At 40.4% G+C, this 17938-nt stretch overlaps 1 protein-coding gene across 6 annotated transcripts in view; it reads right to left on the bottom strand.

Moving 5' to 3' along the window:
* VPS50 (VPS50 subunit of EARP/GARPII complex) overlaps positions 1-17938 on the bottom strand; it is a 170139-nt gene that overhangs the window by 150620 nt on the left and 1581 nt on the right. For 5 of the 6 annotated variants that reach the window (XM_034760445.1, XM_034760446.1, XM_034760449.1 and 2 more), the window contains one exon: positions 15348-15416. The exons of the other annotated variant lie outside the window; for it this stretch is intronic. In XM_034760445.1, coding sequence (XP_034616336.1) covers positions 15348-15416 — 69 coding nt within the window. Of the gene's footprint in view, positions 1-15347; positions 15417-17938 lie in introns of those variants that run through there. 6 annotated transcript variants of the gene reach the window in all.

Genomic DNA, 17938 nt, shown 5'->3' with positions numbered 1-17938 from the left:
AAAAAATCCTGGGCTGTCCTACACATTCTTTTCTTGAAGACAAGCTAGATGGCTTGGTTCTCTTTCCATGGTCTGTGCCAAACATGCTGTTCATACACACACTAATCTACAAATAGACCTCACCATACACTAGGACTACAAACACGCCATCAGAAACTACAGCTCCTAGCCTGCCCATGCTCAACTGGACTGGTTCTCAGTAACTAAAGCCACCAAGGGCTAACCCAGCCCCTCACCGCTGAGAGGAGAGGATGTTCCAACACACTCTGTGCGCAAAACTTAAAGATTTGTTTCTTAAAGATTCACTATCCCCCATCCCTTCAGTTAAGTTCTGAAAAAAGCTGTCTGAGACATCCAACTAGTGCTCCAGCCCCACAAAAACTTAATACCCCTAATATTTCTATGGTTAACACACATTAGCAGAGGGGTGGGGCGAGCCTAGCATTCAGGCATTTTCACATCATAAAACTTTCTCCTCCTCCAACCCCACTTGCAGGACATTTTTAAAAGAAAAATCAATAATGCAAGTATTTTAATAGAAGATCTCATGTAAATTCATCCATCCCAACATTTATTCAGAACAGACTGAGATAAAGAAATTGGGGACAGAGTGAGTCATATGGCAGTCACACAGAGAACAACAGATACACCAAGGAACAGAAAAAATAAATTAGCATATTATTAAAGTGTGTGTGTTCAAATGCATTCATTTCTCCCAGGATGAAGTGAGTCACCTATGCATTCTTTACAGTTAGGAATTCAGCAGGCAGTGTGGTGATATTATTAAGATGTCTGTTCATGGACTGGTATATTTTTGGAAATTTTCACATCAGGACAGCCCATCTCCTATAAAATAGGCTCATATCACTTACGCTGCCAATATACCATTTCTCTTACCAAATGGTCTGCAAAACTAATCACATGTTCATGGTAGGAACACTTTATCCTGCCAGTTTTAATACTGCATGCATCCTTGCAGGATAACACTGCTGATCAGAGGGGTCCCTTTACTGTAAAAGGTCACCAAAACACACCCAGCAATGGAGAGAGATAGGCCAGTGGAGAATACTTCGTTGAACTATTACTGGTCCTGAAGTTGTGCATTTTTAAATAGACCATTACATGGTCAAAAACTGGATTTGTCTCCAGACATTTCCTGTATCCCTTGCCCTTCTGAGTCCTGTGTTTTGTTTTGACTTATGCAAATAGCAAGCTATAGATGTGGAATCACCACTTCAACTGCATTTCAGAAGACTCTGCAGGGATAAGGGGTGGTTTCAGGTGGCTCACCCTGCTATTTACTAGAATGCCTCACTCAAAAGTGGCTGGACCTTATTACAGAAAAGGGCAATAAAAATGATTAGGAGTATGGAAAAGCTTCCATATGAGGAGAGATTAATAAGACTGGGACTCTTCAGCTTATTAAAGAGAGGACTATGGATATGATGGAGGTCTATAAAATCATGACTGGTGTGGAGAAAGTAAATAAGGAAGTCTTATTTACTCCTTCTCATAACACAAAATCTAGGGGTCATCAAATGAAATTAATAAGCAGCAGATATAAACATGCAATCACACAGGGGGGAAAAAAGAGTATTTTAAAACACTTGAATTTCTAACATTTTCCAAACTACTGACACAGCAAACTTTGTGAGATGGAAGAAGTGTTAAAATTCTGGACCTCTCCCTCTCTGAACATTTATATGGAAATCAGCAGCAGATATAAACATGAGGCTATATCCCCCAAGGATCTGTACTGGGACCTGTGCTGTTCAACTTATTCATAAATGGAAAAAGGGGAAACAGTGAAATGGCAAAGTTTGCAGGCAATACTAAATTACCCAAGATAGTCAAGTCCAAAACTGACTGCGAAGAGTTACAAAGGGATCTCACAAAACTGGATTATTGAGCAACACGATGAAATTCTAAGTTGATAAGTGCAAAGTAACATTGATATGTGTAAAGCACACTGAAAATATAATCCCAACTATACATACAAAATGATGGGCTCTAAATTAGCTGTCATTTCTCAAGAAAGATCTTGGAGTCATCATGGATAGTTCTCTGAAAATATCTACTCAAATGTGCAGCTGCAGTCAAAAGGAAGCTAACAGTGTTACAAACCATTAGGAAAGGGATAAAGATCATAACACCACACATAAGTGGTGTGGAGAAAAAGAAGAGAGAAGTGGTATTTACTCCATAACAGAACACAAAAAACAGGGGTGTTACAATGTAATTAACAGGCAGCAGGTTTAAAACAAGTAAAAAGAAGTACTTCTTCACACAACACAGTCAACCTGTGGAACTCAATGCCAAGGGACGTTGTGAAGGCCAAAAAGTATAACTGGGTACAAAAAACATAAGTTGACAGAGGATAGGTCCATCAATGGCTATTAACCAAGATTATCAGGAATGCAATACCATGCTCTTGGTGTCTCTAAACCTCTGACTACCAGCAGCTGGGACTGGATGACAGGGCTTGGGTCACTTGATAATTGCACTGCTCTGCTCCTTCCCTCTACAACAACTGGCACTGGCCACTGCCAGAAGACCGCATACTAGGCTAGATGGATCATCGGTCTGACCCATTATGACCATTCTTATGTTCTTAATTGGCCAGGAAAGATGTGGATTTGAACTGGTACTGGAACCACACAGCTTACAGGAAGAGAGATCAGATAATGATTCACATCTACTAGAATATGCTTCCACAAATGGACTATTTTTAATGGCTATCTGGTTTCACCACACAAATTACCAGAAGTATAAATCTCAATATCCAATCCATATAGAATGTACATGTATTTAAGAATGTATTCTGCAGCAAGATCAGCAATCATTGAATCCTAACAACAATGTTCTGTTCAACAAAGTTCCAGAGAAGGATATCTATTGCATTGAAACACTTCAATGTTGATAAGCATGATGAAGTGATCACTAACAGATATGCGATTTTCAATAAATATTTTATATTGGATGACCAGCTGTCTGAGGAAGAGTGGACTGTATTTTGGGATTCTATCAGAGACTGTGGGAGAACAACTGGGACTAAGGAGAATGAAAAAAAAGCAACATTGGATCACAGATCATAACATCAAATTATGGGAGAAAAAAAAAAAAGAAGAGGTGCAGTGCAGAATGGATGCACTGGAAGGTCAGATCAAGTCAGTGAAGAGAGGAGGAAACCGATAAGGAAAAGAAACGTCATGACCGAGCAGTTAAGAGAGCCTGTCAGAATCATCATAATCAATGGTAGAATGATTTGAAGCAGTGTATTGATCTGAAAGACTTGACCATAAATGTGTATTTGAGACACCGAAGCTCCTAACTGTACGTCCATTATTGGTGTTTTCACCAGTTTAAGAACAGAAATGGAAAATACTGCCAGGATATTAACTTAAGCACTAGAATGAGCATTTTTGTGAATAAATGAGCAGATCCCACCAAAACATAGACTACAACTTACTCCAAAAAATGAACCCTGACAAAAGCGGCTGCAATCAGCACAGTCGATACTGCTATGCCAGCACGGGCTGCATGAGGAGTTAGCGTGCCTTGTGGAGAAACTGTATCATGATACAATTAGCAGTGTGAAGGTAAATAGTTATATTACACACTTTTTTTGTACAATCAGGAGTTCACTGAGAATGTGTTCTCTCACTAATGGTATTTAATATTCTAATAGATTACCTGACAACAGTGCTGACTAAGGCCAAAGTAGATGTGAAATTTAAAGATTAATCTTTAGAGGATCTCAAATAAGCATACAATTTTGTCTTACTTGGAGGGACTACTGACCAACGATAGCCAATGCTAGAAGAGATGTGAAGAAGTGCAGAATCTATGGGACTTAAGATCAATGGTGATAAAACCGAAGTTAAGCATGCCTCCTATAAAGCAGAAATGAATGACCAGTAGATACTGCATGTAGATGGCAAGAACAGTGAAGGGATGAACAGCTTTATCTATCTGGGTAGTCAGTTGACAGCAGGAGGTTCTATATCTGAAGAAATCATCTGCCTTGCATCAATAGCATTTCAGCATCTTCAAAGACCTCTGTTTGGGCAGCAGGATGGGCTTGTCTTCACTACCGGGGAAACAGACGCTGCTGCAATCGATGCAGCGGGTGTCGATTTAACAGTCTAGTGAAAACCTGCTAAATGTAAGGCAGAGCACTCTCCGGTACTTCAGCTTCCCAAGAAGAATAAGGTAAGTCAACCAGAGAGCATCTCCCGTCGATGCAGCGCAGTGAAGACACCAGGGTAAATCGACTTAAGTTACATCAACTCCACCTACATTATTCACGTATCTTGAGTAGCATAACTTAGGTCGACTTACCCCGGTAGTGAATACATTCCCTAAGATACGAGTGACACAGTGATCACAGTAATGATGCCAACTCCATTATATGGTGCAAAAACATGGCTGCTAACAGGTCAGGAGAAGGAACAAAAGTCAAAAAGTTAGATTAAAGTTACACCACATTCTTAATATCTGTTGGTTTCACTTTGTCACAAATGAGGAGATACTTAGACTACCCTGGCAAGTTGCAGTCTTGCACCAGTTGAAAACAAGATGACTGCAACAGTGAGGTCATGTCCACCATACAGGAGATGGTACACTTTTACAGAAGGTTTACTGAGCTGAGATCGAAGGAAGCAGAGCACAAGGCTGGCCACAAATAAGGTTGGAAGAAATAATTTTGGAGAGATTTCAGAAGCCTAAACCCTCCCACATTGACTATTGCCAAAAGACAAAAGTTCAAGTTCTGCCATCCGTGTCTCGCACGCATACAGAAAAATGGAGATGACCAATGCATGCAGCAGTTTCAGTTTGGATTCCAGGGAGATGTTCTTATTCCTCCAGATTGGCTTTAGCTTTGCCACTGCTGCTGTTTGCGCAGTTCTTGCCCAAATTTCTGCCTTGTATCCTTCATTAGTGATGATTGCCCCCAAATACTTGAACTGTTTCACTGTCTCCAGCACTTGTCCACTGACAGTGATATGTGAACTGATCCCATCACATTTGTCTGTTATCAGCTTGGTTTTCTCTGCACTGATTTCCATGCCATATTTTGCGGAGGTTTCATCCAATCATTTCACAAGGTTGGCAAGTTCATCTTCGCTGCCTGCCAGGCCATCAACGTCATCAGCGAACCGAAGATTTGAGATAGTTAGCCCCCCAATGCTGACTGATCTTCTAAGGCATCAGTCATTATGCGCTCCAAGTATATGTAGAACAGTGTGAGCGGAAGAAGGCAGCCTTGCCGGACTCCAACAGTGGTGAGAAACCACTCTCCTATTGTGCCATTGACGAGAACAGCACTGCTGGCCTTGGCATACAGTTGTTTAATGGTAAGAATAAGCTTACGACCAACATTGTACTTCTTCATGGTTGCCCAGAGAGCTTCGCACCATACTCTGTCAAACACCTTCTTGAAGTCAACAAAAAGACATGGTAGATGTCCTGCTGGTATTGTAAGTACTTCTCACATAGAACACAAAGGATGAAAATCTGTTCTGTGGTACTTCTTCCGGCATGAAAGCCAGCCTGTGCTTCAGCTATGATGTTGTCCGCTTGTGGCTTCAATCTGTTCAATATGACTTTCAACCTCACTTTGCTGGGATGGCTAATTAAGCTTATAGCCCAGTAATTTTGACACAATTTCAGGCTTCCTTTCTTTGGCAGAATGATGATTAGTGACTGGGTCCATGTGGAGGCCATTCTGCCAGATCTTGGTGAGTACATCTATTACTATTTCTCCTCCAAAATTTCATCAATTCGGCTGGGATGTTATCAATACCTGTAGCCTTTCCGTTCTTGAGTGATTTCACAGCTGCGTCCACTTCTTCACGCAGTATTGGAAAGTCATCCTCCTCCGTTGAATCTGGACTTTAAGACACTAGAATCTCCATTTGTCTGCTGGTTGTATAGATTAGATCAGTAGTTTGTCCACCTATTGGTGATGTCTCATTCTTCTGTAAGACTGTTCCCTTGCTTGTCTTGAATTGCATTACCTTTGGTCCATCTTTCCTTCGTCAGATCTTTTACAGCCTGGAAGGCTCGTTTGCTATTTTTATTATTGATACGCTCTTCAATTTTAGAGCATTGTTTTTCAATCCATATCTCCTTGGCCACCTTCATTCCTTTCTTGATCTTTCTGCCAATTGCTCTGTATTTATCAACTCCCCCAGTGCTGTTCTTGTCTCTCTTAAGTTCTCTTCTAATGTCACACATTCGTAGTATTTCATTTGTGACCCATGGTTTTATCTTCTTACGATGTTTCCCAAGGATGTCCACTGCTGCCTCATTCATTACAGCATTGAAATTGTTGGTCATTGTTGCTACATCTTCCTCTAGAACAAGCAACGGGGCAAATTTTCCACAGATCATTGCTTGGAATGACTCTGCAATGTTTTGATCTGAGTCTTTCTAAGTCAAACTTGGTTCTGGTGAACTTTGGCCTGATGATTTTCCTTAGCCGCAGCCAAAAACTTAGCATCACAAGGTCGTGATCACTTCCAATATCAGCACCAGGGAAGCTCCTTGTTTTAGCTCTGTTAATCCCAGAACGAAGTCAGTTTTACACCATGATGTAGTCGATCTGGCTGTGATGTAGACCATTAGGAAGGCAAAAAAAAAAAAAAAAAAAAAGAATTTGAAGAACAGCTAGCCAAAGACTCAAAAAGTAGCAGCAAAAATATTTTAAAGTACATCAGAAGCAGGAAGCCTGCCAAGCAACCAGTGGGGCCACTGGATGATTGAGATGCTAAAGGAGCGCTCAAGGATGATAAGACCACTGTGGAGAAACTAAATTAATTCTTTGCATTAGTCTTCAAGGCTGAGGATGTGAAGAAGATTCCCAAACCTGAGACATTATTTTAGGTGACAAATCTGAGGAACTGTCCCAGATTGAGGTGTTATTAGAGGAGGTTTTGGAACAATTTGATGACTTATTACTGTTTAATTTGTCAGGACCTGATGGTATTCACCCAAGAGTTCTGAAGGAAATCAAATGTGAAATTGCAGAACTACTAACTGTGGTTTGTAACCTATCATTTAAATCAGCTTCTGTATCAAATGACTGGAGGATAGCTAATGTGACGCCAATTTTTAAAAAGGGCTCGAGAGGTGATCCTGGCAATTACAGACCAGTAAGCCTGAGTTCAGTACCAGGCAAATTAGTTGAAACTATAGTAAAGAATAGAATTGTAAAACACACATATATTAACATAATTTGTTGGAGAAGAGTCAACATAATTTTGTAATGGGAAATCATGCCTCACCAATCTACTAGAATTGTTTGAGGAGGTCAACAAGAACGTGGACAACGGGGATCCAGTGGATATAGTGTACTTAGATTTTCAGAAACTCTTTGACAAGTTCCCTCATCAAAGGCTCTTAAGCAAAGTAAGCTGTTATGGGATAAAAGGGAAGGTCCTCTCAGGGATCAGTAACTGATTAAAAGATAGGAAACAAAGGGTAGGAATAAACGGTCAGTTTTCAGACCGGAGAGAGGTAAATAGTTGTGTCCCACAGGGGTCTGTATTGGGACTAGTCCTATTCAACATATTCATAACCCCTTTTTCCAGATCATTTAACAGAGAGGTGGCAAAATTTGCAGATGATACAAAACTACTCAAGACAGTTAAGTCTCAAGCAGACTGTGAAGAGCTACAAAGGGATCTCACAAAACTGGGTGACTGGGCAACAAAATGGCAGATGAAATTCAATGCTGATAAATGCAAAGTAATGCCCATTGGAAAACACAATTCCTAACTATACATATAAAATGATGGGGACTAAATTGGCTGTTACCACTCAAGAAAGATCTTGGAGTCATTGTGGACAGTTCTCTGAAAACATCCACTCAATGTGCAGCAGCAGTCAAAAAAGCTAACAGAATGTTGGGAATCATTAAGAAAAGGATAGATAATACAACAGAAGATATATTGCCTCCATATAAATCCATGGTACACCCACATCTTGAGTACTGTGTGCAGATGTGGTTACCTCATCACAAAAAATATATATTGGAATTGGAAAAGGTTCAGAAAAGGCAACAAAAATTATTAGGAGTATAGAGCAGCTTCCATATGAGGAGAGATTAATAAGACTGGGACTCTTCAGCTTATTAAAGAGAGGACTATGGATATGATGGAGGTCTATAAAATCATGACTGGTATGTAGAAAGCGTTATTTACTCCTCATAACACAAGAAGTAGGGGTCACCAAATTAAATTAATAGGCAGCAGGTTTAAAATTAACAAAAGGAAGTATTTCTTCACATAACGCACAGTCATCTGTGGAACTCTTTGACAGAGGCCTTCATAACATCCAAGACTATCACGGGATTCAAAAGAACTAGATAAATTTATGGAGGATAGGTCCATCAATGGCAATTAGCCACGTTGGGCAGAGATACTGTCCCTAGCCTCTGTTTGCCAGAAGCTGGGAATGGCCATAGGGGATGGATTGTTTGAGGATTGCTGTTCTGTTAATTTCCTCTGGGGCACCTGGCATTGGTCACTGTTGGAAGACAAAACACTGAGCTAGATGAATCTTTGGTCTGACCCAATATGGACGTTCTTATGTACCAAACCACATACCTAACCAGTGCCCATGCTTCTATATTTGACTGAAGATGGCATTAAAGTTCAGCATTACAACATGAGTTAAAGGAGGTTAGCATGTGTATTGTGTGGCTTTGTATGCTAGAAAATTTCCATCCATTTCAATCTGAGTTGGAGAGTCTGTTAGTATGATTAATATAATGCTGATTGAAATATAATGGTTGTGTGTGTTCCATAAGATACCCTTAACAGAACTTAAAAAAAAAAAAAAAAAAAAAAAAACCACAAGGATTGGCATGGGAGCAGTTATTTGAGTAATCTTAACTGGAAACCGAAGCGGTCTGCAGACCAACAGTTTCCGAAAACCAAGACCAAAGAACTTTTCTGTTCTTTGTATCAGCAAGGCACAATCTAACTTCAACGTATTCCTCCTCTTCATAGAATATCAGGGTTGGAAGGGACCTCAGGAGGTCATCTAGTCCAACCCCCTGCTCAAAACATGACCAATCCCCAACTAAATCATCCCAGCCACGGCTTTGTCAAGCCTGACCTTAAACCTCTAAGGAAGGAGATTCCACCACCTCCATAGGTAACCCATTCCAGTGCTTCACCACCCTCCTTGTGAAAAAGACAAGATATTATTTCCTAATATCCAACCTTACCTCCCCCACTGCAACTTGAGACCATTACTCCTTGTTCTGTCATCTGGCACCACTGAGAACAGTCTAGATCCATCCTCTTTGGAACCCCCTGTCAGGTAGTTGAAAGCAGCTATCAAATCCCTCCTCATTCTTCTCCAGACTAAACAATCCCAGTTCCCTCAGCCTCTCCTCATAAGTCATGTGTTCCAGCCCCCTAATCATTTTTGTTGCCCTCCGCTGGACTCACTCCAATTTTTCCACATCCTTCTTATAGTATGGGACCCAAAACTGGACACAGTTCTCCAGAGGAGTCCTCACCAATGTCGAATAGAGGGGAATGATCATGTCCCTCAATCTGCTGGCAATGCCCTTACTTATACAGCCCAAAATGCCGTTAGCCTTCTTGGCAACAAGGGCACACTGTTGACTCATATCCAGCGTCTCATCCACTGTAACCCCTAGGTCCTTTTCTGCAGAACTGCTACCTAGCCATTCGGTCCCTAGTCTGTAGCAGTGCATGGGATTCTTCCGTCCTAAGTGCAGGACTCTGCACTTGTCCTTGTTGAACCTCATCAGATTTCTTTTGGCCCAATCCTCCAATTTGTCTAGGTCCCTTGGCATCTTATCCCTATCCTCCAGCGTATCTACCACTCCTCCCAGTTTAGTGTCATCTGCAAACTTGCTGAGGGTGCAGTCCACACCATCCTCTAGATCATTAATGATGATATTGAACAAAACCAGCCCCAGGACTGACCCTTGGGGCACTCCACTTGATACCGGCTGCCAACTAGACATGGAGCCATTGATCATTACCCATTGAGACCGACGATCTAGTCAGCTTTCTATCCACCTTATAGTCCATTCATCCAGCCCATACTTCTTTAACTTGCCGGCAAGAATATTGTGGGAGACCGTATCAAAAGCTTTACTAAAGTCAAGGAATAACATGTCCACTGCTTTCCCCTCATCCACAGAGGGAGTTATCGCATCATAGAAGGCAATTAGGTTAGTCAGGCATGACTTGCCCTTGGTGAATCCATGCTGACTGTTCCTGATCACTTTCCTCTCTAAGTGCTTTCCTCTAAGTGCTTCAGAATTGATTCCTTGAGGACCTGCTCCATGATTTTTCCAGGGACTGAGGTGAAGCTGACTGGCGTGTAGTTCCCCGGATCCTCCTCCTTCCCTTTTTTAAAGATGGGCACTACATTAGCCTTTTTCCAGTCATCCGGGATCTCCCCCGCTCACCATGAGTTTTCACAGATAATGGCCAATGGCTCTGCAATCACATCCACCAACTCCTTTAGCACCCTCGGATGCAGCGCATCCAGCCCCATGGATTTGTGCTCGTCCATGTTCTCGACATCCTCTGTCTGAGCTTTAAAGTTGTTTGCCACACTTCAAAAATGTGTTTTAAACACAAGAGTTTATCATCCCCCCCCGGATGATCCTATTAATTTTTTAATGACAATTTTTTTAAATTAAAATCTGATTTATTTAAATTAAAGACAGGTTTATTTTTAAACAAATTAACCTATTTAAAATTAAATTTGAAACTGATAACCCATGTTAAGGGCTAAACATTATGAATCTATTAAAATAATTTAAATTAAATACACAAAATATTTAGTATATCTTTGCTGCCGAGTTTTAAAGAAAGTCAAACAACTAAACTGATGGAAGTCACAGGCTGAGCACCTGGAACCAATGTTGGCTGAAAATGCTAAATTGTCTTTTCAGAGAAGTAGCCTCTTCTGCAGATGCAGAGCAAATACTTTTTTCATTTCAGTTTATTCAATTCAATGGCTAAGTCATTCAAAGTTAAGAAACTAATTGGCAGCTGAAAAAGCAGGAAAGCTTGTTTTCCCTTCTAATCTATGAATAAAAAGTAGATGTCAGAGGATGAGATCTACTAATTCTAAAAACTTAAAGGATGTGGTGATCAGAAAGTTTAATTTACTAACTACAGAAAACGTTTCCTTTGCTTAATAAAATGAGTTTTAAATTCAAAACATGTTGTTTCCAGCACATTTAAGTTTTCTTTACTAAAAACATGCTGTTTTTGTGCATTTTAATTGAATTTGAATTTCCATCCAAATAGAGCTATACACCAATCACAAGTAAATTAACCATCTAGTAAATAAGAAATGCATAATACATCATTTTCTAACATAAAAATGTAAAAAATTAAGAATCTGCATAAATGTAAGTTAAGCAATATAACTGCTTAAATAAATATGACTAAATATAATGTAGCCCCCTGGTTAGCAAAAGGAAGCACCAAATTTAATGTAAAGGATATATAAAGTTGCAAACCAACCTGTTTTAATTGTTACCAATGATGAAACTCAACCTTCCTTTAGGAAAATAACCAAAAAGGATAAATGGAAAACATGATTAAAAATGATAGTTTAAATCAAGGTTTCCTGCTTAGTGATTTAAATCACTGATTTAAAACAATCCACCCTAGGATTATCTATGAACAGCACATGTTCTTTCCTGTGATTCATGCAGGCTTCGTGTTCTTCCAGTTTGGGCATCTTCCAATGTCATTAACACAGTTTTTGAAATTGGAGCCAGTACCAATATTTGTTTTAGCTAAATGCAGAGGTGCCACCCTGAATACAGAAGTATTCTCGTATAATAAGAGCAATACCATACTTGGGTTGTATTTGGTTGGGAAATTGTTATTCCAGATATCTAGGTTTAGGGCAAGTACATTTTATTAGAGCATGAGCAGGAAGTAATAAGCTTTGCAAGTTCCCCCTTGGAATTATTCCTACTGTTTTAAGAAATTAAAGCTCTACTTTTATATGCCCATGAAAAAATATTTTTTCTTTATCTTCTGGCAAAATCAGTGCATGTTTGTGTACAATTTTGTATATTATAAAGAAATAAATGATAAGAGGATTTAGTTTATTTCCAGCCCAGCTGCTTGATCCTACAATTACCATATATACTCGTTCATAAGCCAAATTTTTTTAGTAAAGAAGGGAAGCACCAGAGAAGGGGGTCGGCTTATGAACGGGTACAGAGAGGGAGAGGCGGGACACAGCCCCTCCCCCCAACAGAGGGAGCAAGGAGAGGCAGCACAGCCAGCAGAGACAGAAGGGAAGAGGCGGGGCCAGAGTCTCTCCGCTTCTGGCCATTCTGCTCTCCCCCCCAGCATCTGAAGCAGCTGCAGCTCTGGCCCAGCCCACCAGAACAGGCTGTGGCCGCGCGCCTGGCCCGCCGGAGCAGCTCCAGCCAGGCCAGAGAGCCTCCTCAGGCCCTCCCCAGATAAGGTGGGAAGGGATGGAATGGGGAGAGTGTGGGGGTCCCGGGATAGGGGTGGGGTCATGTGCGGGGTGGTCACAGGGGCTACTCCCCTGACTCCCAGCTTCTCCCCGCCAAAAAAATTTCCCCACCAGTTGCTGTCCCCGCCCGTCAGGGTAAGCAGCTGGCACGCCGGGACACTTTGTTTACTTAGGTTTACCTCCATGCCTGCAGACGCTCGAGGTAAACAAACCATCCATCTCAACCCACCAGCGGCTTATTCTGATCACCCGGGAGCCAAAGTTCGCTGACCCCTGAATTATAGGGTTGGCTTATGAACGGGTTATAAAAATTTTCCATTTTTACTTATCCATATTGGGGGAGGGGGGGGGGTCAGCTTATAAACGAACCAATTTATGATCAAGTATATACAGTATATCAATCCTGTTTGTGACATCTGTGTGTTGCTATGGCAACAAATGCACTATCAGTCCCAAACACATTGGCTATCCTGTACCTCTTGCCATATGCAATCAGATAGGAACTCAGGGGGGGAATCCAAAACTTTGACCAACTGAACTATCTTATTTTTACTGAAAATTGCTCTCCATTACTGTCATTCACATAATCAAGGCCAAAGCAATTCCGGTTTACCAAACAGAAAACCAGAATTTACACATCCAGAAAAGTAGGAATGTTAACCCAATGTTTTGTTCAGTCTGGGGGTGGGGTTCTATATCTTTCAGCTATGACTATTATAAAACCTTTCCTTAAAAACAAAAATGTGAACCCATAAAGCTGCTACACTAGACTGCTTAGAGCCCACACCTAGGAATTGTGCCAGGTATAGCATAGCTGGTCAAGAGAATCTTATAATAAATTCAGATTTTAACTTGTTCCTCATTTATCTGAGCGCCTCAATAAAACCTCATACACAATCTTTGGTAGGAAAGGATTACAGCAATCTATTTAAGAAGCTAATTTGTATGTATCACTGACTTAAAAATATACCCATAACTAGTCATTTAGAAACTCACTCACCTGAAGATATTAATAAAAAAGGTTTCTTTGGAAGAAGAGACATTTTTCAAAGTTTTACACTAGCAACACAGGAAAGACCAACAGTTTTATTTTCAGAGGTGCTGAGCATCCGCAATCACTATGATTTCTAGGAAAGTTGCAGATACTTCACATCTCTGAAAAAAATCAAGTCTCACATTTTAACAATAATGCAAATAAAGTCTGTTAGTAAATTTGAGTGCAGAATTCCCGTTAACTTTGATGGGATTCTGCTCATGGAAGAATTGCAGAATCAGGTCCCAAACAGGTAAGATAGTGAATGATTGTCACGTTTCTTACTTCACTATAAATGCCTGAGCTAAAACACTAGATAATTAAAATTAGCTTGTTTTGCCATTGTGAATGTTTCAAGACATAACTACCATACAGAAGTATAGTAGCTTGATATTGTATGTAACAAAAACAAGATAAAAGTAGCCCTGGGGTAATTCTTAGCTGAAAATACTGACTTGGCAAAAAAGACTATTTTAAATTTGACACCTCAAAACTGTAACTTAGTGGGTAGAAGGAATTTGTATAATTAAAAATTGGACCATGGAGGTGAGACAGTACTTTTGAGGTCATTTAATGTACATACTCCGTGGAATTAATGCATGCATACCACTAGAACATATGTTATGCATCAGTTCAGATGTTATGAAAGACACTAAAGATATGGGGTATTACATTTTATTTCCTTTGGGAATATTTTTATTTTATGTGATTGATTTTCTCATTTCCCTCAACACAAGCAGTGTATTATAAAAGGTACTTTTGTGTATGTTCAGAAGCTGTAGACAGTAATTTTTATAACTCATAGGTTAAAGCCAAAATGACTGAGCTATGACATCATTTACCACAGATCATGCCAGGTTCAAACATGTTAGTAAAATCAGTGGGGCAATGGACACAGCAAATCTTGGCACCAACACTTGGAAGATGTATTGAGAATTAAGCCCCACCTTTTCGCATGATTGTCAAGACAGCAGCATGTTTTCTGTATTTATCAGCAATTGACATTACCTGAGCAGTGAGACAGAGCAATTTGCTTTTCTGGGATCATTATATACCTCTAGTAATTGTGCTACTTATCTGTTGACATAACTGCAAAATATTATGATTAAAAATGTCCAACTATGAGGACTATACTTATGGTAATAAACGATAAAGAGGCTGAACACAGAGGGCAGAGGTGCATGCTGTACCTTCCAATGAGGGAGAGAGTATGGCTTTTGTAAATTTTAGTCTCTTAGGCCCGGTCCACACTAACCCCCCACTTCAGACTAAGGTACGCAAATTCAACTACGTTAGTAACGTAGCTGAATTCGAAGTACCTTAGTCCGAACTTACCACGGGTCCAGACGCGGCAGGGAGGCTGCCCCGTCGATGCCGCGTACTCCTCTCGCCGAGCTGGAGTACCGGCGTCGACGGCGAGCACTTCCGGGATCGATCCAGGATCGATTTATCGCGTCTGGTCTAGACGCGATAAATCGATCCCAGAACATCGATTGCCTGCCACCGGACCCGGAGGTAAGTGTAGACGTACCCATAGGAAGACCACCTGGGATTAAGATCAGTAAACAATATGAGAATTGTTGAGTTCCAAGAAGGCTCATCTAAATTTTGACTCAGTGCACATTCTCACCCCCGGATACTAGACCTTTTGCAGAACTCACTCATTCACCTTGTGGAAAAGAAAAAAAACTTCAACACAAACATTTCCCAAACAGATGGGAAAAAGAAAAGAGGTGCCTACTATGTAAAAAAACCCAGAAACATTAAAACAAACAAGAACCAAAAGAATATCTGTGGGTCACACCTTGCTAGGAATCCGAAAATTCTCAACAGGACTGAGGTCATGAACGTTCTCCTGTGGACTTTTGAGACCCTTAAAAAAGAAATGTAACAGTTAGTTAAGCTAGTCAATTCTATACATCTTGCAATTAAACCATGTTAAGAATCTTATTTGTAGGGAAAAATGTAAATACAATAGCTTTAACAAACATTACAGGATTGGGGCCATAACCTGCATCATGTCAAATATTTCAGTGGGACTAATAACATGGGTAATTTATTCAAAGTATTTGCAGGTTTGGAACCAGAGCCTGCACCACATCAGTCAAATTCATGACCAGCAAAGAGATTAGCATTTCTTTACAATTAATACTTACTTTCTATTGTACCATCTTGTCAACTCCCACATCTGTTATTCAGTGTTTAAAAGGTAAATGGAACTCAAAACATAATGTACCCTATTCTGCTAGTTTGATGAGTTAATGGCATCAAAAAAATTTAATTCAAATTAAGTGCCACCTCTTCTGTAGCATAATTGTCATTTCTGTATAATGGAACACTTAACTATTTACCACATAAAACTGTTAAACTTTTCCCTTTATATTTATTAGCGGGGGGGGGGAAAAAAAACAGTACACTCCAAATTTTAGCAATTATGTAATTATTGTTTCTTTCAAAGAATTTTAATCATGAAAACAGATGATGTTCTTATGATGCCGAGATTTGATATAGGATACAGGCTAGATCATCCAGCCAACTAACACATAAAAGTTTATTAAATGTTAATCATTTTAAAATGCGAGTCTAAAAGGCACACTGACGGCATGTATCTGTTCCCAACGTGTCTTCTGAATCAGGCCTGGTTAACTTTCTGATAATAGTAAAAGCTAGTTTTTTGTCAGAAACACAGAGGCAACATGGAGACAGAAAAGCAAATCGCATTCTGTTATTCTGCATGTATAAATTCTAACAGTGCATGCACAAGATTGAGAGCAAGGAACTCCCAAGTTTTAAACATGTCTCTGACACCAGCTGCCTCTGAGGCCTCAGCCAAGTCACATAGGGCCGAGTTTCAGACATACTTATCTCCCAAAACTCCCATTGACTTGTACCAGAGATACGAGTCCTGAAACTCTCTGAAAGTCAGGCATTTAATGTCTGTGCTTCAGTTTTTCCATCTGTTGAAGGGGTCTTTGTGAAGTTCTTTGAGACCCTCAAATGAAAAGCATTGTATAAATGCTAGCTAATATTACATAATTTCTAATAATGCTGAAAAATGCTTAAGTATGAGTTTGCAATGAGAAAAATCTCATTTTCATTTAAAGCAGACAAATTTGACACTGATGAAGTCTCTGGCAGGGAGTAAACAGATGATTTTTGCTAAGGGCATCATTTTTCTACTCACTATATTTTTAAAGTGTTTCACCTTCCAGGTTGAAAAAACATCAATTTTATTATGAACTTTGGAAATCCAAACACATCCTCCACCTCAATTGCCCTCACCAACCAAAAGCATTCACCACCTCAATGAGGCCAAGACTCAAAATATCAAGCAACCCAAAATGGTAGCTGAAAAATAAGAAATTCAGATATCCATTTTACCCCATCGTTATTTTTTAGCAGCACTTACAGTGTATCACAGTGGTTTTCAACCAGGGATCTGGGAAGCCGGGGGGGACACGAGCTGGTTTCAGGGGGTCCGCCAAGCAGGGCCGGCATTAGACTTGCTGGGACCCAGGGGAGAAAGATGAAGCCTGGCCATATGGGACTGAAGCACAGGGCCCCACGCCCTGCTATCCGGGGCTGACACCGAAGCCTAAGCAACTACACTTTGCAGGGCACCCTGTGGCATGGGGTCCCCAGCAATTGCCCCGATTGCTACCACCTAACACTAGCCCTGGCTTTTATATGCAGAAAAACAGTAGTTGTGGCACAGGTGGGCCGTGGAGTTTTTATAGCACGTTGGGGGCCTCAAAAAGAAAAAGGTTGAGAACCCCTGGCGTATGACACCATGAGGAAGTTCTTATTGAATGTTAAATGAACCCAAAGCTTTCCCAAAGATTGAAAAGTGGTATTGATTACATGAGGGGTGCCCAACCTATGACCCGCAGGCCATACACAGAGCATTTCATAAGGCCCGCAGCCTACATCAACACAATATACCAACAGCCGATTCATTAGCATTTTGTCATGTTTACATCATTTTAGTTTACACAAGTGTGTAAACAGACAATACTGTACATGGAAACAACCTTATAAAATCAATACAGGGGACTTTAAATCTTATTAAAATATGTAACATCTAGGTGGCCCACACAAGGTTGTGCTTAGGTTTGTACGGCCCTCCTATGTAATAAGGTTGGGCACCACTGGATCACATCATTCCTGGCCCCAGGACTAAGAATTTTAAAGTAATTCTGAAACTAAGCTTTCCCACACTGAACTAAGATTCCACCCACTCCAATGAACTGAATATTTTTTGTAGAATTACTTCATATTCTCACCATTCTTAATGTGTATGTTTTAAGAAAGTTCCCTTGCATTGCTTTTGACTGATTTTTTACCTCTGGTATTGAGAACCCCGCATGCAATCCAGCTCACTGCTGTGAATGAGGT

The sequence above is a fragment of the Trachemys scripta genome, chromosome 2, assembly GCF_013100865.1.
Source record: "Trachemys scripta elegans isolate TJP31775 chromosome 2, CAS_Tse_1.0, whole genome shotgun sequence".
Lineage (NCBI taxonomy): Eukaryota > Metazoa > Chordata > Testudines > Emydidae > Trachemys > Trachemys scripta.
This window is presented reverse-complemented; position numbering and strand designations above follow the sequence as displayed.